The sequence below is a fragment of the Panulirus ornatus genome, chromosome 16 (assembly GCF_036320965.1).
Source record: "Panulirus ornatus isolate Po-2019 chromosome 16, ASM3632096v1, whole genome shotgun sequence".
NCBI classification, from domain to species: Eukaryota; Metazoa; Arthropoda; class Malacostraca; order Decapoda; family Palinuridae; genus Panulirus; species Panulirus ornatus.
The window spans coordinates 14,076,300-14,098,830 of NC_092239.1; the positions used below are offsets into that span (position 1 = coordinate 14,076,300).

At 44.6% G+C, this 22,531-nt stretch overlaps 2 protein-coding genes across 2 annotated transcripts in view; one reads left to right on the forward strand and one right to left on the reverse strand.

Annotated features, from left to right (window-relative positions):
* LOC139754164 (ras-related and estrogen-regulated growth inhibitor-like protein) overlaps positions 1 to 22,531 on the reverse strand; it is a 392,942-nt gene that overhangs the window by 127,416 nt on the left and 242,995 nt on the right. The gene's annotated exons all lie outside the window — the stretch shown is intronic.
* LOC139753902 (uncharacterized) overlaps positions 1 to 22,531 on the forward strand; it is a 56,804-nt gene that overhangs the window by 8,302 nt on the left and 25,971 nt on the right. Inside the window, exons 3-7 of the mRNA XM_071670859.1 lie at positions 7,614 to 7,844; positions 14,328 to 14,498; positions 15,836 to 15,925; positions 17,840 to 17,932; positions 19,980 to 20,141. Coding sequence (XP_071526960.1) covers positions 7,614 to 7,844; positions 14,328 to 14,498; positions 15,836 to 15,925; positions 17,840 to 17,932; positions 19,980 to 20,141 — 747 coding nt within the window. The remainder of the gene's footprint in view (positions 1 to 7,613; positions 7,845 to 14,327; positions 14,499 to 15,835; positions 15,926 to 17,839; positions 17,933 to 19,979; positions 20,142 to 22,531) is intronic.

The following is a 22,531-nucleotide window of genomic DNA, read 5'->3' on the forward strand; positions in this document are numbered from 1 at the left end:
GAAAGATCTACTCGTAAACAAAAATATATGAAGGAGCTAAGCATAAGCAACTGTATGAAAGAACATGTAAACAAATGTATGAAAGATCTACTCGTAAACAAAAATATATGAAGGAGCTACGCATAAGCAACTGTATGAAAGAACATGTAAACAAATGTATGAAAGCATCACTTACAAACAAATGTATGAAGGAGCTACTTGTTAACAAATATATGAAGGAGCTATGTATGAATGAATATATAGAATACACGGGATAAAGCTTCTCCAGTCGGGCCCTAAAAAAATTGTAAAAGAAAAACTGACGTGTGTCAACAATGATATATATATATAATATATATAATATATAATATAATATATATATATAAATATATATATATATATATAATATATATATATATATATATATATATATATATATCATTTACTGTTGCCTGAAGATCATTCCTCAACATGATAGTTCGCCATACGTAAGTCGCTCATAGAGAAACCTTTCAGTTCTATCTACAGACTGTTTGCCTAAGGTAGTTGCTAAATGGTGTTACTCCGCCCGTCCGTGAGTAACCCGACCCTAAGTCTGAAACCTTTGTTTTCATCATCGCTTACTGTCGTTTAGCAAGCTACTGCCATCACAGCGGAAGGTGTAAGGTGTCTTACTCGTCCAACACCGAACCGATTCTCCATTTCTTTCCCCTTTCGACCGACCTCGTTTTCTTCAGTCTTTAACTCTCCTTGTGTTTCGCATCCACACCTACACAAATAAAGAATAATCATTTAAAAGATAAAAAGCAAAAGCAATCTGGCTACTCCACAACACACGCGAAGATTCGTGTTTCTCTGTTTTCAAATATCAGATTCATATATATTATATACTTATATACACTACTTATATTTTATAGTTATATATATAATTCTTTCTCTTTAATCATTCCGCCATTCCCACTGCGAGGTACGTTAAGAAAGAGACTGGCCTTTGAATACCCACTGACCAACATGTATCCTCTTTATGGAAAATAAAAAGAAAACGAGATGGGAGGATTTCCACACCACGCTCAAATCTTATTCTCTGTTTTATATATTATAACAGAATATATAATTATATATATATATATATACTATATACAGATATAATATATATAATTCTTTTTTTCTTTTAAACTATTCGCCATTTCCCACGTTAGCGAGGTAGCGTTAAGAACAGAGGACTGGGCCTTTTTTGGAATATCCTCACCTGGCCCCACTCTGTTCCTTCTTTTGGAAAATTAAAAAAAAACGAGAGGGAGGATTTCCAGCCCCCCGCTCCCTCCCCTTTTAGTCGCCTTCTACGACACGCAGGGAATACGTGGGAAGTATTCTTAATCCCCTATCCCCAGGGATATATATATATATATATATATATATATATATATATATATATATATATATATATATATATATATATATATATATATATATTTGTTTTACTTTCTCCCCCTCCTTCCCTAGAACGTAATCTTTCTTCCCCTCAGTCGTCTGATATTCTTTTCAAATATCCCAGTTTATCCCAGTCACCCAGGCATTCATCCCTCGCTACTACTTCCCCCCCCCCCCCCCCCCCCCCCCCACTATTCCTCCGTCTTCCGAAATAGATAGAAAGTTGCTCAGCAACACGAGTAGGGGGTTTGCACAATTACGCGTGGCTCTCCTCACTACACCAGGGAAAAGTTATTCACAATTACATCCTTATCCGATCAAAGTACCATACGATGGAGACATGAAACCTCCAAGCCTCTGGGATCTATTTAGGACGCTAAATATGAGCACCGCAAAATGAAATCAAGAAACATCTCATGAGCGCCTCACACACACACACACACACACACCACTGTCACACCACGATTCTACCACCACCATGCCCCACCGACAAGGAAAGTTCGTGCGGCGCCTTGACACGCAGAAGTAACTTAAACCTCCCTTATCGGAGGGTGTGTGTATGAGTGTGTGGTTACAACAGCTTCGTTCACTGCTGAGAAGCGTTAGACCTCCAGGGTGTTTACACCCACTTGGTTCAGTCTGTCTCCTCGCATGAGGTCATTAAGAATAAGAGATTTGCTCAACAAGATCTGACCTTGGGTGTCTATTCATTTTGAAGGAAGACACAACAACTTACGTTAACATTAACATAAAAAAAACACACCAGAAATCCACCATTTGCTCTTATGTATAACGCCACGATATTTCCATAAAAAGTCGAGCGTTATCAGAACAAAGTCATATTTCGCTGGGTAACCTAGGCGTCGTCGGAACTAAGGCCCAATCGCTGGCATAATGTGAGCGATAATGCTTTGGCGGTTTAGATAAATATGGTGGTTCATTTTCAAAGAGTTTTAGATTGTATGTGTAGATAATGATCCTTTATGATTTGAATGTCTGTAATGTGCACTTCGATGCTCGACGGATGGCTACCAGCTGCAACACGGGGGAAGTCATCATATTTCCTACAAAGCTCTCAAACTTTCATTCACTTGCAGAGATAAGTGATATTGCTCTTACTAATAAGCTGATAAGGAGAGCAAAGAGGATACTAAGCTGACGAAGAGCGTCGAAGAGAGGAGGAGGAGGAGGAGGATATCGGTTGCCATGTGTGGCCACAACCAGACGAGGCAGACAACGACTCTCTCTCTCTCTCTCTCTCTCTCTCTCTCTCTCTCTCTCTCTCTCTCTCTCTCTCTCTCTCTCTCTCCCAACGCGTTCATATAACCAGTTAACTAACAGGTGTATCGCGACGCTGACCAGTTACCGCTAATTCACTCATCTGTTACGTTATGTAAAACTAATGCTATAAGTGTTGCTATGATTTGGTTATAGTTGCTCACGGAATAATTAGAAGAAATAAAAAATGCCCTTTTGACGGCAAACCAAATCTTCGATGGGTCAGATTACAAGATGACAGAAGCTAGAATTTTCATCTATTTTTGTCAAGATATACAGTTTACTAAAAAGTAATTTGTCACATGATCTAACGTGTAGAGGGTTGTTCACATTTTAGGAATGTGTGAACTGTTTCTTGTTTCAAAGTTTCTTATGAGTTTTATCTCCCCTTTTCATTTCTCTTCCTTTCAGGTATGTCTCCTAATCAGTTTCATCCTTTCTTTTTTTTTCCTTCGTTTACTATCGTCAGTTTTCCTATCTCCCAGAAACGCATCCGTGTGCTTTATATTCACTTCCTACATCTCTGTATACACTGAGCCCCATTATTTATTTGTTTACACGTACCTCCTTCATATAAAGGTTTTACAACACGTAGCTCATCTATTCCGTGCATGGTTTATATTTCGTTTACTTGCTCTTCCAATTTCGTTTTCCATGATCTTCAATGTAAAAGCACACAAGAAAAGAAATAATGCTTTATCTACACTTCTGATTTATATATTTCTTACGCCTGCCTTAGCCACGAGTACTGTGATACAATCAAATGGTTCGTTCTCATCCGCCATTTTCGACAGACTCATTTTCAATTTTCCAAGGCTATTGCGACCCCATCCTAGAATGAAACGGCTAACTTGTGTTGAAAGTGTTTATCAGAAAACTGCGAGGGAAACAAGGGTTACAGAACGCAGGAAACAAAGCAAACCAAGACACGCGTCATTGACAGTTTGAAATTGTACATTGAGGCGGGAGAGTTGCTGTCGAGCTTAGTATATTGGGACAGCCATGTTTGGACAGTCGGGTAGAAATCACTGTGGCTTCCTTCACCTCCCCAAAATAACGGGCTCTTCCTCCACATCCAGCCTGGTTTGTACGTCCAGGCTGGTTAATTCAAATCTTTGCCAAGGCTTCGTTTTCTTGAATCGAGTTACCATTTTCTGTCACCCATGGCCCCCAATTTGATTGAGTAATGACTCCCTTACTTCCGATGTAACTATGAATCTCTTACGGTTTCTTTTGCTATTTCCAGCCATACACGTATGTCTCATACTGACATTTGCTTTGACGTATAAGTCTCTTAGTTTCTCCAGGCAAATTTACGAAATCTATTCTCGTTTTGGTTACTTGAGTTTTTATGAACTACTTTCTTAGACAACAAACATATCTTTAAGTCATCGTGCCACCACTTCTTCAGCTTCGTTTGAAACATGACCGTCTTGTACTCACTGGCACACATGTTCCCTCCATGGAATCTTTTCCAAGTTATATCCATATCGTCTTCATTCATGATACCATCTGAGGTTCGCCTGAAAAGAGCAATGCAAAGACCACTGAAAATTGTTAAGTCTATAATCTGGTATTTCTTCACGCCTTTCGTGTTGACCAGTATTTAAACGCTTTGCTGAAAGTCATCTCAGAAGTGACATGTCGGTGATCACAAGCAGCAACCTTTACTCCTACTTCAACATCATATAGACGAGATCCTTATTTGTGGTCAGTACTAAATCTAATATGTTTTCACCTCGGGTAGATTTCTTCACTAATTGTGTTAGGGCACTATCAAGCGAATTTCGGTCCTGGAAAGGAATTCCTCTCACATAGATAACGGTATGTTAAAGTCTCCCATTACGATCGAATCTTTTTCACTACTAATTGATCATAAAGTCTTTCGTCTACCTCTAGTATCTGTGATAGGATCCTATAAAGAGATCCTAGTTTGATATTTTCTTTGGATTTTCCCGTGTCTTGTCCACACTAGTCTATTTTTTTTTTTTCACAGGCCCTGTGTTCCCTCCTCCTTAACATGCTATACCTATTCCTCGTTTTCTTGTTATATTCCGCAGAGGCGCATCCCGCAGAGGCGCATCCCGCAGAGGCGCATCCCGCAGAGGCGCATCCCGCAGAGGCGCATCCCGCAGAGGCGCATCCCGCAGAGGCGCATCCCGCAGAGGCGCATCCCGCAGAGGCGCATCCCGCAGAGGCGCATCCCGCAGAGGCGCATCCCGCAGAGGCGCATCCCGCAGAGGCGCATCCCGCAGAGGCGCATCCCGCAGAGGCGCATCCCGCAGAGGCGCATCCCGCAGAGGCGCATCCCGCAGAGGCGCATCCCGCAGAGGCGCATCCCGCAGAGGCGCATCCCGCAGAGGCGCATCCCGCAGAGGCGCATCCCGCAGAGGCGCATCCCGCAGAGGCGCATCCCGCAGAGGCGCATCCCGCAGAGGCGCATCCCGCAGAGGCGCATCCCGCAGAGGCGCATCCCGCAGAGGCGCATCCCGCAGAGGCGCATCCCGCAGAGGCGCATCCCGCAGAGGCGCATCCCGCAGAGGCGCATCCCGCAGAGGCGCATCCCGCAGAGGCGCATCCCGCAGAGGCGCATCCCGCAGAGGCGCATCCCGCAGAGGCGCATCCCGCAGAGGCGCATCCCGCAGAGGCGCATCCCGCAGAGGCGCATCCCGCAGAGGCGCATCCCGCAGAGGCGCATCCCGCAGAGGCGCATCCCGCAGAGGCGCATCCCGCAGAGGCGCATCCCGCAGAGGCGCATCCCGCAGAGGCGCATCCCGCAGAGGCGCATCCCGCAGAGGCGCATCCCGCAGAGGCGCATCCCGCAGAGGCGCATCCCGCAGAGGCGCATCCCGCAGAGGCGCATCCCGCAGAGGCGCATCCCGCAGAGGCGCATCCCGCAGAGGCGCATCCCGCAGAGGCGCATCCCGCAGAGGCGCATCCCGCAGAGGCGCATCCCGCAGAGGCGCATCCCGCAGAGGCGCATCCCGCAGAGGCGCATCCCGCAGAGGCGCATCCCGCAGAGGCGCATCCCGCAGAGGCGCATCCCGCAGAGGCGCATCCCGCAGAGGCGCATCCCGCAGAGGCGCATCCCGCAGAGGCGCATCCCGCAGAGGCGCATCCCGCAGAGGCGCATCCCGCAGAGGCGCATCCCGCAGAGGCGCATCCCGCAGAGGCGCATCCCGCAGAGGCGCATCCCGCAGAGGCGCATCCCGCAGAGGCGCATCCCGCAGAGGCGCATCCCGCAGAGGCGCATCCCGCAGAGGCGCATCCCGCAGAGGCGCATCCCGCAGAGGCGCATCCCGCAGAGGCGCATCCCGCAGAGGCGCATCCCGCAGAGGCGCATCCCGCAGAGGCGCATCCCGCAGAGGCGCATCCCGCAGAGGCGCATCCCGCAGAGGCGCATCCCGCAGAGGCGCATCCCGCAGAGGCGCATCCCGCAGAGGCGCATCCCGCAGAGGCGCATCCCGCAGAGGCGCATCCCGCAGAGGCGCATCCCGCAGAGGCGCATCCCGCAGAGGCGCATCCCGCAGAGGCGCATCCCGCAGAGGCGCATCCCGCAGAGGCGCATCCCGCAGAGGCGCATCCCGCAGAGGCGCATCCCGCAGAGGCGCATCCCGCAGAGGCGCATCCCGCAGAGGCGCATCCCGCAGAGGCGCATCCCGCAGAGGCGCATCCCGCAGAGGCGCATCCCGCAGAGGCGCATCCCGCAGAGGCGCATCCCGCAGAGGCGCATCCCGCAGAGGCGCATCCCGCAGAGGCGCATCCCGCAGAGGCGCATCCCGCAGAGGCGCATCCCGCAGAGGCGCATCCCGCAGAGGCGCATCCCGCAGAGGCGCATCCCGCAGAGGCGCATCCCGCAGAGGCGCATCCCGCAGAGGCGCATCCCGCAGAGGCGCATCCCGCAGAGGCGCATCCCGCAGAGGCGCATCCCGCAGAGGCGCATCCCGCAGAGGCGCATCCCGCAGAGGCGCATCCCGCAGAGGCGCATCCCGCAGAGGCGCATCCCGCAGAGGCGCATCCCGCAGAGGCGCATCCCGCAGAGGCGCATCCCGCAGAGGCGCATCCCGCAGAGGCGCATCCCGCAGAGGCGCATCCCGCAGAGGCGCATCCCGCAGAGGCGCATCCCGCAGAGGCGCATCCCGCAGAGGCGCATCCCGCAGAGGCGCATCCCGCAGAGGCGCATCCCGCAGAGGCGCATCCCGCAGAGGCGCATCCCGCAGAGGCGCATCCCGCAGAGGCGCATCCCGCAGAGGCGCATCCCGCAGAGGCGCATCCCGCAGAGGCGCATCCCGCAGAGGCGCATCCCGCAGAGGCGCATCCCGCAGAGGCGCATCCCGCAGAGGCGCATCCCGCAGAGGCGCATCCCGCAGAGGCGCATCCCGCAGAGGCGCATCCCGCAGAGGCGCATCCCGCAGAGGCGCATCCCGCAGAGGCGCATCCCGCAGAGGCGCATCCCGCAGAGGCGCATCCCGCAGAGGCGCATCCCGCAGAGGCGCATCCCGCAGAGGCGCATCCCGCAGAGGCGCATCCCGCAGAGGCGCATCCCGCAGAGGCGCATCCCGCAGAGGCGCATCCCGCAGAGGCGCATCCCGCAGAGGCGCATCCCGCAGAGGCGCATCCCGCAGAGGCGCATCCCGCAGAGGCGCATCCCGCAGAGGCGCATCCCGCAGAGGCGCATCCCGCAGAGGCGCATCCCGCAGAGGCGCATCCCGCAGAGGCGCATCCCGCAGAGGCGCATCCCGCAGAGGCGCATCCCGCAGAGGCGCATCCCGCAGAGGCGCATCCCGCAGAGGCGCATCCCGCAGAGGCGCATCCCGCAGAGGCGCATCCCGCAGAGGCGCATCCCGCAGAGGCGCATCCCGCAGAGGCGCATCCCGCAGAGGCGCATCCCGCAGAGGCGCATCCCGCAGAGGCGCATCCCGCAGAGGCGCATCCCGCAGAGGCGCATCCCGCAGAGGCGCATCTCGCAGAGGCGCATCCCGCAGAGGCGCATCCCGAAGAGGCGCATCCCGCAGAGGCGCATCCCAGCAGCTCTTCAGACGTACTGAACATCAGCGAGGATGATTTTGCCAAGGCCTTCATCAGCAACCAACCCATCTTCCAACTGGTCAATCAGCCCTACATGGGTAGGGGCAGGTCAGACAATGATGGCTCAGGTAAGCAAGTGTGAACCACCCATTATTGCTCATTTAGCTGGTGTTCTTAATACTCATGCTCTTTGGCGGATTACTATCTCTCTCTCACCTATCGTTTACCATATACAGGTTTCCTTGTACGATGGTGGAATTTCACACCGTCTTTTCGTTATGTTGTTGTATTCTGGTATTTCATTTTGTTCCACGTATGGGCTTCACCCTGCTTTCCCCCCGCAGTGACTTTCTCAAAACATCATCTTGTGGTTAAGTTTGGTTATATCACTACAAGAAGATTGAATCGCCTTCTAGAGGAGAGAAACTGTCCTGGTGTTTGAAATGTTCTGTTCCGTTTTGGGGGGGATGTCTGCGTTCATCATTCTGGGGCGTTATATCACACAGACAGACACGACAGACAGACAGACACACACACACACACACACACACACACCCAGCTTGGCTAACCACAGATTCCAGTTTGGGTAAGCAGTGAGTGTGTCTAACCCTCACTAACTGACTAATAGACTGGATAATGGCATATGTTAGGGACGTAATGTCAGGCTTTTCAAGACCACCCTCCCCCACGCTGACAATGGCCCAGTCCTGAGGCAAGCGAAGATCACCCCCCCCCCCCCGCGCAAACCCACCAAAGAACAGCTACGACTACTTACGATCCTCTTGTTGCTACAACCATGTTGCTACAACCATGATACTATAACACTGTTGCTACATCCTTGTCACTATAACCTTGTTGGTACAACCATGATACTATAACCTTGTTGCTACATCCTTGTCACTATAACCTTGTTGCTACATCCTTGTTATTACGACCTTGTTGCTACATCCTTGTTATTACAACCTTGTTGTTACATCCTTGTTATTGCAACCTTGTTGCTACATCCTTGTTATTACAACCTTGTTGCTACACCCTTGTTATCACAACCTTGTTGCTACATCCTTGTTATTACAACCTTGTTGCTACATCCTTGTTATTACAACCTTGTTGCTACATCCTTGTCACTATAACCTTGTTGCTACAACCTTGTTGCTACATCCTTGTCACTATAACCTTGTTGCTAAATCCTTGTTGCTACAACCTTGTTGCTACATCCTTGTTATTACAACCTTGTTGCTACATCCTTGTTATTACAACCTTGTTGCTACATCCCTGTAACTACAACCTCGTAGCTTTATCCTAAACACTACTACAACCTTATTGCAACATCTCTGTGTCACTGCAACTTCGCTGTTACATCCTTGTCACTATAAGATTTTTGATATACCTTTTTTGCAACATTTTTCCTATATCCTTGTTAGTACAACTTTGTTGCTACAGACTTGTTACTACAACCTTGTTCCTACATCAACCTTGTTACGACAGCATTGTCATTACAACACTGTTGCTATATCCTCGTTGTTACATCCTTGTTATTACAACCCTGTTGCTTCTACAACCTTGTTAGTGCAACCTTTTGTTAATCCTTGTTACTACAACCTTGTGGCTACATCCTTGTTACTTTAAAACTTGCTGCTGCTTCCTTGTCATACAACCTCTTAGCTACATTTCTAATTACAACATTATTGCTACATCTTTTTTGCTACAGTATTCCCTCCACTTCGTTGTTAATACAACCTTTTCACTACATCCTTGTTGCTACAACTTTGTTGCTACATCCCTGTTGCTACAATCATGTTGCTACAACCTTCTTACTACAACTTTGCTATATCCTTGCCACTACAATCTTCTTACGATACCCTTGTTAATACAACCTAGCTCTTACAACCTTGTTGCTGCTACAATCCTATTGTGCCACCGTTGTTTCTACAACCTTGTTTCCAGAACCTTGGCACTAAAGGGTATTTGCAACATCCTTGTTGTTATAACGTTGCTGTGGCAACCTTGTTTTCAGAACCATGTTGCTACAACCTTGCTTTCTAGAACCCTGTTGCTACAACATTGGTTATAGCCTTGTTATTACGCTTGTGTCCCATAAAGCTTATTGCCGTAAGTCTGTTGTTACAACCTTGTTGCTAAAAGCCTGTTTTTGCAACCTTCTCGCCATAACCTTGATGCTACAACCTTAATCCTACAAGCTTACCGGTACAAACTTGTTGCTTTAAGCTTGTTGTTTTAAGCTTGTTGCTACTATCACGCTTGCTGAAGCTTTTTGCTACAACCTTGTCGATACAATTTTGTTGCTATAAGCTTTTGGCTACCACCAAGGTTGCTACAAGCTTGTTGTTACAACCTTGTTGACATATTTGTTTCTAAAAGGCTTTTCTACAAGCATGGCGCTAGAAGCCTGTTTCTACAACCTTCTTGCCACAACCACTTTACTTCAACCTTGTTGTTATAGCCTTCTTGCTAACAACAATGTTCCTGAAAGTTTGCTACTGCAACCATTCTATTGCAACGCTGTTGCCAAAAACCTTCTTGTTACAACCCTGTTGTGATAATCTCGTCGACACGATCTTGCGAATTCAACCCTGTTGATATAACCTTATCACCACATCCTTATTGCTACCATACTGTCGCTAAATGCCTCTTGCTACAACCTCATTTTCAAAAGTTTTTTTTTTTGTGCAACGTTGTTTCTACAACCTCTTAAGTACAACCTCTTAAGTTACCTCTGAAGTAATTAGGTGGAAGATATACATGGTATATATTGGCCCTAATCTGGAGCAGCCCCAGTCTGGAGCAGCCCTAATCTGGAATAGCTCCAGTCTGGAGCAGCCCTAGTCTGGAGCAGCCCTAATCTGGAATAGCTCCAGTCTGGAGCAGCCCCAGTCTGGAGCAGCCCTAATCTGGAATAGCCCCAGTCTGGAGCAGCCCTAATCTGGGACAGCCCCAGTCTGGAGCAGCCCTAATCTGGAATAGCCCCAGTCTGGAGCAGCCATAATCTGGGACAGCCCCAGTCTGGAGCAGCCCTAATCTGGAATAGCCCCAGTCTGGAGCAGCCCTAATCTGGAGCAGCCCCAGTCTGGAGCAGCCCTAATCTGGAATAGCCCCAGTCTGGAGCAGCCCTAATCTGGAATAGCCCCGGTCTGGAATAGCCCCAGTCTGGAGCAGCCCTAATCTGGAATAGCCCCAGTCTGGAGCAGCCCTAATCTTGGAATAGCCCCAGTCTGGAGCAGCCCTAATCTGGAATAGCCCCAGTCTGGAGCAGCCCTAATCTTGGAATAGCCCTAATCTGGAATAGCCCCAGGTCTGGAATAGGCCGCAACAATCCAGTCTCTTCACTTCAGGCGTCTCGCGGATTATGCTGGAATCGCTCCAAAAAGGACGATAACTAGAATGGTACCAGAACTAAGCTCTTAAGAGTGGGTGGGTAGGGGTTTTAAACCCTCCACCTACCTCCACTGTAAGAGAGAAGAGTGAGCGAAGTCATGATACCTGACTTTTCAAGGAAGTCGTGGTAACACTTAGCACAGATCATCTAAGACAAGGGGCCTCGGCTGGAAGAGGCTGGGGGGCCAAGAGAATGTGCATCACGGAGGGGCGTCACGAAGCTTCTCTTCAGCGACCAGCACCACGGTCTGTGCGACTCGCAGGAGCAGGCTAAGCGAAGACCCCCGAGTTCAGCGCCGCGACTGCCACTGGCAAAATCACTGGTTTCCGCCCACTTGTGTGGCTATGCCGCGAGTGGAAAGTCACTTTCAGCTGTGGTATGCATCATCCCAGTACGATCTCGTATAAGAACCCCATATTTCAAGAGGAGCCCATCCTCTACCTGCTACTGATTACGGCGCAGTCAACGAGCTGCAGGAACACGCAGAGAAGACGTTAGAAGGTTATAATGATTATAGTAATAGTAATGATAATAATGATAATAATAATAATAATAATAATAATAATAATAATAATAATAATAATAATGATAATGGAAATCCTCCCCTCTGGTTTTTTTTTTTTTTTCCAAAAGAAGGAACAGAGGGGGCCAGGTGAGGATATTCCAAAAAAGGCCCAGTCCTCTGTTCTTAACGCTACCTCGCTGACGCGGGAAATGGCGAATAGTTTGAAAGAAAAAGAAAAGATAATAATAATAATAATAATAATAATAATAATAATAATAATAACAATAATGATAATAATAATGATAATAATAATAATAATAATAATAATAATAATAATAATAATAATAATAATAATGATGATGATGATAATAATAATAATAATAATAATAATAATAATAATAATAATGATAATAATAATAATAATGATAATGATAATAATAATAATAATAATAATAATAATAATAATAATAATAATAATAATAATAACAATGATAATAATAATAATAATAATAATAATAATAATAATAATAATAATAATAATAATAATAATAATAATGATAACAATGATAATAATAATAATAATAATAATAATAATAATAATAATAATAATAATAATAATAATAATAATGATAACAATGATAATAATGATAATAATATCATCATCATCACCAACAGTAACAAAACGAATAGTCATGATAATAATTACAAGAAGAACAACAGCAAAGATCAAAGAACAATATGATTAACATTCTGACAGAGATTAGAATTAGAATTCCACAAGTATAATGCTATGATATTATAATAATGCCCCCTCCGTGTATGTACGTAGGAGCAGATGATAATAAATGAGTAATAACTGTCTTCATCCTTTTCCACAAATATTTTTGATATACTTTTACGATCACATTGACATACTGATCTCCAAATTTTTATTACTTCAAAATCTTCTTTTTTTTTTTAAACAAGAACTGTTTTTTTCTTAAATTTTCCAAAACAAGGAACAGAGAAGCTAACGCGGGCAATGGCGAATATGTATATATAAAAAAAAGAACTTAATCTAATGTCTTGGGATAAGCCGAGTTTAGTGGAGTTTGAAAACAGATCATACAACAATAATAACAATGAATTCTGGTTGGAAGAGCTGGAACTGACTTCTGGTAATGTACTTAAGTTCACGTTTGATACTGACCTCCACACTTTTCCCAGAACATTTTGCCTCTTGTCTTCTTTCGGTTTACATTCATTCTAGTTTCATCTGAGTGGATATATGCACTGAAGCTCATGAGAACCATTCCGTGACAGGCGTTGAAGATGCCCCATATATATATATATTTTTTTTTTTTTTTAAACTATTCGCCATTTCCCGCGTTAGCGAGGTAGCGTTAGGAACAGAGGACTGGGCCTATATATATATATATATATATATATATATATATATATATATATATATATATATATATATATATATATATATATATATATGTATATAGTTTGTTTCAAATGATAAAAAAGAAAGAAAAAAAAAACACGCGAAAAACCGAAAGACCAGTAGGTGACCTTTGACCTAACCTCCCATCCTCTTCCCTCTTCTGCGATCAATTTTCATTGTAATATCAAGGTTCGTATACCGTCGTGTTTAAGAAGTGCAACGTTACCAGGACATATTGGGCAGCTCAGCCTGGGAGGAGTGTGTTAATTCTTCGTTTGAAGACAGTAATCGTGAACACAAGCAGGTCATGGGTTAACGACAGGACCTACCTATGGAAAGTGACTCACGGATGACGCTGTGCTGGGGTGAAAGTGACTCACGGATGACGCTGTGCTGGGGTGAAAGTGACTCACGGATGACGCTGTGCTGGGGTGAAAGACATAAAGACATATACTTATGGTTACCAGGAAATATATAACGGTTTTTAACGGCGGCAGGAAATATATAACGGTTTTTAACAGCGGCAGGAAATATATAACGGTTTTTAACAGCGGCAGGAAATATATAACGGTTTTTAACAGCGGCAGGAAATATATAACGGTTCTTAACGGTTACCAGGAAATATCTAACGGTTTTTAACGGTTACCAGGAAATATATAACGGTTTTTAACGGTTACTAGGATATATATAACGGTTTTTAACGGTTACCAGGAAATATATAACGGTTTTTAACGGTTACCAGGATATATATAACGGTTTTTAACGGTTACCAGGATATATATAACGGTTTTTAACGGTTACCAGGAAATATATAACGGTTTTTAACGGTTACCAGGATATATATATAACGGTTTTTAACGACCGTGAGAGACTCATAACGGTTTCCAGCGGGTACGCCAGACATACAAAGGTTCTTAACGGTTACGTGAGTATCATAACTGTTTATAATGGCTATTAATGAGAGAGAGAGAGAGAGAGAGAGAGAGAGAGAGAGAGAGAGAGAGAGAGAGAGAGAGAGAGAGAGAGAGAGAGAGAGAGAGAGAGAGAGAGAGAGAGAGAGAGAGAGAGAGAGAGAGAGAGAGAGAGAGAGAGAGAGCGCTTTTTAACAGGCACGGGAGAGAGATATAGCGTTTTCTTAATGGCTTATCCAGGCCTCTGGGACGCATGAAACAATACCTTTCCATCATCTTCTTGCAGGTTTAGGAGAAGCTACTGTGCATACGCTTGGGGGGGAAAGGTTGAGGCGCAGTGTACCACAAAGTCTTTTCTGTATTATGTTCCAGAGATGATGGAGAAGTTGCTGGCCGCAGTGAAGATAGTGAACGAGACGCAGGTGATGGTTGACCAGCTCTTCCAAGTACAGGACACGAAGATGACCAGCAACAGTCAGGAACTGTCGGCGATCAAGGAACTACAGAGAAACCTGATCGACAATGTACAAGAATATATGGCAGGTATTAAGTTAGCTCAGCCTCGGCCTCGGTAATCCCTGCCCCTTATCTCGAGTTACGACTCCCAGCAGCTCAGCCTCGGCCTCGGTAATCCCTGCCCCTCATCTCGAGTTACGACTCCCAGCAGCTCAGCCTCGGCCTCGGTAATCCCTGCCCCTCATCTCGAGTTACGACTCCCAGCAGCTCGGCCTCGGCCTCGGTAATCCTTGCCCCACATCTCGAGTTACGACGCCCAGCAGCTCGGCCTCGGCCTCGGTAATCCTTGCCCCTCATCTCGAGTTACGACTCCCAGCAGCTCAGCCTCGGTAATCCCTGCCCCTCATTTCGAGTTACGACTCCCAGGTACCGGTGTTGGTTACTTCAACTCCTAAGGAGGAGGGATGCCTCACAGGCAGACCTCACATGTCGGAGCAAATCACCTCACAGGGAAGTCACTGTTCGGGTCAGCGTAAACCACCTCACGGGAAGAACTTCACTAGGCATGAACCATTTTACAGGGAGTCATTCAGGTCACACGGTAAGTCACCTCACAGGGAGTCATTCAGGTCACACGGTAAGTCACCTCACAGGGAGTCATTCAGGTCACACGGTAAGTCACCTCACAGGGAGTCATTCAGGTCACACGGTAAGTCACCTCACAGGGAGTCATTCAGGTCACTGTAAACCGTCTCACAGGGGGCTGAGATGTGTACGTCTTTTCTAAAAGATCAGCCTCACAGATCAATATTTATATATATATATATATATATATATATATATATATATATATATATATATGTGTGTGTGTGTGTGTGTGTGTGTGTGTGTGTGTGTGTGTGTGTGTTCATCTTGACGTATATGGTAGTAGAAGTGAATATAGACAGTGGGTCATTTGCGCTGCATAAATACGTTATGTGACAGTGGAGAACACATGATCCAGTTATCATGTTACGTCTTTATCACTAACAACCTCCAAATGAATCATTGTTAATAGGAGGTCATTTTTCTACAGTTTGTCTTGATCATTAATAGATGGGACTATTACTATATTCTACTGGTCTTTTTCAAGCTTATTTCTAATCCTAAATATTTAAATATTGTAGAGTAATATGAAACGCTTGGCTTCGCATACCATAACGCATATGAAGTAAGCCCAGCTGTTGGTCATTTACATACAGACGAATGTATATATATATATATATATATATATATATATATATATATATATATATATATATATATATATATATATATATATATATATAGAGAGAGAGAGAGAGAGAGAGAGAGAGAGAGAGAGAGAGCTTTAAAGCCAGCACTATTGCAACTACCACAAGGCTAATACAATGTATCTACTTTAGCTGACACGGATCGAGTTGAGAGTCTGGAGTCAAGTTTACATGGACTTAAGGAAGAGGTTGAAGTCCTCCAGGAGAGCGTCAACCATCAAGGTGAGTCCTTTTATAACTTTCTCAAGAAAGACTGAGTTCAGATACAAATTACACTGCTATATATCCGCAGGTCCCATTCCTTACCTCGCTGGACGACGCATCGTTTTCACACACTGTCGGCTAACTCTCTCTCTCTCTCTCTCTCTCTCTCTCTCTCTCTCTCTCTCTCTCCCAAAAGTCCCTGCTCCGGTTACCCTACATTCCATCACTGCCAAACTAGCAGTTACAGTCGTTCATCTTATGAAACCATAATGGTTATTGGACACTTCTCTACATATGCGGGCAGCTTTTAAGGTTTTTTCCTTACCTGTTTGTTCATTTCTTCCTTGTTCTTCTTTTTTTCTTTTCTTTTTTTTTTTCTAACCTACCTCGTGTAGCTGTTAGAGTTCCTGACTATAGCACATTAACGGGCCGCCCAGGGTCGAGCGCTTAGGTTCGAATTCTGGTGGCAGCAGTCGGTTCACAGTCAATCCAGCTGTTTATCCACCCGCTAGGCCCTAGGGGTTGGTCGATAAAATGGGTACTTGGCTCAGGCTAGGTGGACAGATTAAAAGGGTAGTGAGTGTGAGATGAAGAAGTAAGCTTCTGGTGAAAGAGAAAAGAGAGGCGTTTATGCAGTACTTACAAGGAAGGAGTGCAAATGATTGGGAAATGTATAAGAGAAAGCGGAAGGTCAAGAGGAAGGTGTAGGGACTAAAAAAAGATGGCAAATGAGAGTTGGGGTGAGAGAGTATCGTTAAACTTTAGGGAGAATAAAAAGATGTTTTGCAAGGAGGTAAACTGTGTGCGAAAGACAGAACAAATGGGAACGTTAGTGCAAGAGGCAAAAGGGGAAGTGATAACAGGTAGTGATGGAGTAAAGAGGAGATGAACAGAGTATTTTGAGGGACTGTTGAATGTGTTTGATGATAGAGTGGCAGATAAAGGTGTCTTGCTCGCAGTGGTATGTAAAGTGAGAGAGTCAGGAAGAGTGGTTTGGTGAAGAGAGGAGAGGTGGTGAAAGCCATACAGATGAAATCCGGCAACGCGGCGAAGTGAATGGTATTCCAGTTGGATTTATCAAGAAAGGGGGTGACTGCGTTGTTGATTGGTTAGTATGGAAATTCATCGTATGTATGGATCAAGATAAGTGCCTGGCGGAATGCATGTATAGTGCCATTGTATAAAGGCAAATGGGATAAAGGTGAGTGTTCAAATCAAAGAGACATTAGTTTGTTCAGTATACCTGGTAAACTGTATAGGAGGGTATTGATCAAGAGAGTGAAGGGATGTAGAGAGCATCAGACTGGGGAGGAGCAGCGTGGTTTCAGAGGAAGTAGAGGATGTGTGGATCAGGTGTTTGCTTTGAAGAATTTGTGTGAGAATGCCATGTTCATAAGACGTTTTCTTCTTCAGCTGAAATATATTGCCAGACTTATAAGTCGTGTCTTCTTCATCTGAAATATATTGTCAAACTCATACGACGTGTCTTCTTCAGCTGAAATATACTGCCAGGCTCACAAGTCGTGTCTTCATTTGAAATATATTGTCAGGATATAAGACGTGTCTTCTTTAGCTGAAATATATTGCTAGGCTCATAAGTCGTGTCTTCTTCAGCTGAAATATATTGCTAGGCTCATAAGTCGTGTCTTCTTCAGCTGAAATACATTGCTAGGCTCATAAGTCGTGTCTTCATCTGAAATATATTGTCAGGCTATAAGACGTGTCTTCTTTAGCTGAATCATAAGTCGTGTCTTCTTCAGCTCAAATATACTGCCAGAATCATAAGTCGTGTCTTCTTCAGCTCAAATATATTGCCAGAATCATAAGTCGTGTCTTCTTCAGCTCAAATATACTGCCAGAATCATAAGTCGTGTCTTCTTCACCTGTGATACGTATATATAACCCGTCTCTAATGCACTGCATGTATTTCAGCAGACTCGGCCTGGGTTGCGGACATGTCGTCATCTGTGCAGAGGCTACAGGAGCAGATCAGTTCTCTGCAGGTGACCATCGAAAACAACATCGGTTAGTCCTGAGGTGCTGTTACGGCGAGAGAGAGAGAGAGAGAGAGAGAGAGAGAGAGAGAGAGAGAGAGAGAGAGAGAGAGAGAGAGAGAGAGAGAGAGAGAGAGAGAGAGAGAGAGAGATATTAGACCTTGACGATGTTAAACTCATTGCACACAAAAGCACACACACACACACACACACACACATAGGGAAGGTTAAAAAGAAAAGGCGACAACCCAGCCAACGAGTATCTGATCGGTATGAGAGAGCCAGAAAAGAGCATAACACGATAAGAAAGAGGAACGAAGAATGTCTGGAAACAGTAGTAATCAGGGACAGTTCAACAGGCACTCCAGAACCTGACCATAAACTCACCGATGATCTAAGGGTATAGAATATCTAAAATATCACTTAGTAAACAAATGGGCGAATGACTGAAGGTATCATAACATGTTTAGGAGCATAACTGGTGCTTAAGAGGTCAAGTAGAGGAAATCTAGATGTCTCCGAGAACGTAAACACACTGGTCTAGTGAGAGAAATGAGTCGGTGGATTCCGTTTTCTAGGAGTGACAGATGGTTTTCTAGGGTACTGGAGTGAGGGCGGGTCTTACAAGGCAAGTTGTAAGCAAACAAGACTTTGGATGGATCGAGCATTACCTAAACGACCCATGCCACACGTGCCTTTATCAAGGGGTAACGACCCCTTTAGTTACCTGGTTCGTTAGAATAGGGTTATCTTTTTTTTTTTTTTTTTGCTCTTTCCTGTCCTAGTCTATACCTTTCCTGCATCAACGGAGCGCTCCACCCGAGCAGTTCTGACTAACCTCACACTAATTGTGGTCACAAAAAGCTTACACTGGAGAGGATGTCGCAGACTTTAACCTGGTCTAGAACCTCTCTCTCTCTCTCTCTCTCTCTCTCTCTCTCTCTCTCTCTCTCTCCTCCTCTTCCCTGTTGCAATTCAACATCTGATATTGGCTTATACGCCGTAGAGGTTCCACCACATCTAAAAATCTAGCCAAATAATTCACTGACACCTGGTGTTGACTTACGCAGTCGTAGCACCAAAAAAAAAAAAAAAAAAAAAAAATAAAAGAACTGAATTACATTATCTTGAAAGTAAACAGACAAAGCAGACATCATTCATGCCGACCGTCAGACATTGTTATCATGACAAGAGATGAAGAGATTTGATTTTCATTCTCTCATCTAATGCTTGAGGGGGCGATATGGCGAGCATTTTGATACGTAGTGAAGAAATGAGACAGCTACGGCGGTTATTACCTCAATTACAACTTGCGGGAGCAAGACACACGCACATCCGCAAGGATAAGTATGGATGAAAACAAACAAAAGAATGATCTAATAAGATCTTTGCTATAGCTTCACCATAAACTGTTTATTTGTTTTCCGTAAGTCACGGCGTACCAATTAGTCTGGGTAAGGAACTACTTACTTTCTTAACAAAAAACATTTAATTCTTTACGGTTTCTCGTCCTATCTTCAGCAATATGTCCTTCACTAATCTTTTACTGTTGGTGGAGCCTGTTGTCCGTGGGACTGGGTTGATGCCTTTGGGATATGGGTGATCTATTCTTACTGGTGATCATAGGTAATGAATCTACTTTGATCTGCTAGAGATTTTCACTCGAGTTTTTTTTTTTCCAGAGTAAATCTACATTTAATTCCCAGCCAACAGATGTGATTCATATACGCTTGTATGATCTGCTTGTATTGAATTGAACGTTCTTGTGTGTTTCTATTACCGTAACTAGCCTTGAGGTTTGCTCTTATTAAACCATGTCCACAAAGTACTTTAAGATGTTCTTGCTCCATACTCCTAGCCACCTAGGCCTTCCCAGAGTCGTAATAGCGAGGTACATAATATTCCTGCCCTGCTTGGTTCTTCATTCGTTTGGTGTTGTGTGATTCACCTGTTTACTGCTAACGTTTCTGATGTTTGTGTGATTCATCTGTTTACTGCTAACGTTTCTGATGTTTGTTTGATTCACCTGTTTACTGCTAACGTTTCTGATGTTTGCTTGATTCTTGTTTGATTTTCAGTTTGCCCGTTGCCTTACTTCATACTGGTGAACCGCTGCTTCAGCTTCCATCTTGAGGAACGAAAGAATTGGGAAGACGCCCGCCAAACCTGCAAACGTCAAGGAGGCGATTTAGCCAACCCCTTCAACACTTCACAACTTATAGAGGAGATTCGCTCCATAAGTAAGTACCATTTCTAAGCCACACGAGTCGACGGGGGAAACTTTATAAGTTACGGTTGCGTAAAAGAATCCTTCGTCAACAAGGCTACGAAAATACGCGACGTGAATGGTTTCCGCATCTCCCATATCATGATCTGATCTCCCATATCATGATCTGATCATCGTTTCTAAACTCTGATTCATAAGTGTTGGCTCCTTATTCGCGGGCAAGAATATCGAATGGAATTTTAGATATTGATTTTATTCTTTTTTTTTTCACGAAGCGCAGAGTTAAATGGTGAGGCATATACCAGTTCAGACTGATTTGAGTTAATCAATAGGTCTCCCATTAACGGACTAATATGTTGGAAAGTTTACCCCTACCAGATCAAATCGAGCACTGGTCTTAACCAGTGAAAATCTGTCGTTAGTTTCCCCTACTTTTCTTAGTAAATGTTAAACAGGTTTAGTTTCCTCTTCCATATCATATACAACTTAGGCTAGCGATAAGGAAACAGCTACAGTCACATGGAAAGCTTTCACAATGTGGTCTTATGTTTAAGATTTGAACCACACACACACAAACGCGTGCGCGAAAAAAAAAAAATATATGTATTAAGCAGTTTTCTTACAAGTCAGATAGTTTTAAACAAGGAATCAGTATGAGACTAAGAGGAAAGCCAGAATGTTGATGGTCCAGAAGAAGGTTTCCACATTAACATAAGCTTATATGAGGAAATACATTACACTGGGCGACAAAATTTTTAACATTTTTTGTGCGTCCCACAAACTAAAATAAATCGCCATCATGGTACTCTTTTCTTTTTTTTTTTTTTTACATCAAATTCGAATCTGTTTTTGGAATTTTTCTACCAGGCATGATTTTATAAGTGACAGAGCAATGCAATTTCACAAATAAGAGTATATCACTCATTCATAAAACAAGGCTCCTATTACACTTAAGAACTCAACCTCTCCAATGTAGAAGTGTACGACTTTCAGCTATACTTGACCTCACGTACATTCCTCCTTAGTGTCCAGCAGTAATCTGCCAAGACAGAGGGGTGCAACTTCCCTTGGTACCGCTTTTCCATGTCCAAAAAGTCCTGGTGAAATCTTTCGCTGTGCTCATCCCTGACTGACCCAAGATTTTCCGGAAAAGAGTCTTAAGTGCGAGTCCAAAAAAAGGGTTCTTAGACTCATATTGCACCCCCAGAGCTTTATGTGAAGTCAATAGATCTTTTACAACATCACAGTAGTTTTCTGATCCGTGATTCCCCATCCCCCCCCCCCCAAAAAAAAGTCTCTTCAAACTCTCTTCAACGAGAGAATGCAATTTTTGTTCAGTTTTGGTTAGCTCTTCAACGAACTTTTCAGCTTGAAGTAGTTCCCTGCTTGATCTGTGGAACCTATAAAAATACCCACCTTGATTTTTGCGTCACTGATTCTGGGTAATGTATTCCTCAAGTATGTGAATCCATGACCAGTTTTATCCATACCTTTGACGAAGTTCTTCATCGACCCGAGCTTAATGTGCAAAGGAGGCAAATCACTTTTCTCAAGATCAACAAGAGGAGGACTGATGACATTCTTCCTCCATGGAGTCAGTGATGTTCGTTTGGGCCAAACTTTACATCATGATTGTTCTCGTCCTGGTCGTCCCACTCACAGAGGAAACAACAGAACTTCGTGTAGCCAAATTACATTCCAAGTCATAAGTCCCAAAACCTTTAGGTCAACACATACATTCCACTTAGAGTCCCCATACTTAATCTTTTCTAAAAGAAGCTTCATGTTATAATACGATGCCTTTTCATGTTAGCTGGGTGAGCCAGAGGATCAGAAGGGAAGCTTATTTCCGTTGTGGAGTAGAACCCCTTTCGAGCTTACCTTGGATGAGTCAAAAGACAAGCGCCACTCATCTGGCGACTCATTTATATAGGCTTGTGCTCTCAAAAAGAAGCTATTGCAATTCATAAACACTGAAAATAGCTGTATGTTAAAAACTTTTTGTTTCAAATGCGCCGCAATGATATGCGAGTATGCTGGAAAATAATAACAACAATAATAATAATAAAAACAGTATGGGCGATAGAAGAATTCTGAAAACAGATTTGGATTCAGCGTGCAAAATGCATTATTTCTTCTTTTTTTCTGTGCGACCAAATCTTTGTGGACGGGTGTTATCTTCCGAGACTATATATATATATATATAACGCTACCAGTCCTCACACGTCACTGAAGGCAAATATCACCGCCGAAGTTGGAATTTCGCAGACCCTTTACGTTTCAGCAATAGATCATCATTTCTAAGTGAAAACAAAGATGCTGTCCACATGTATCCAACGACAATAAGAGTATTTGCTTCCTGATAGAAATACTGAATGATTTTGAAGAGAGGGAGAAAGATCT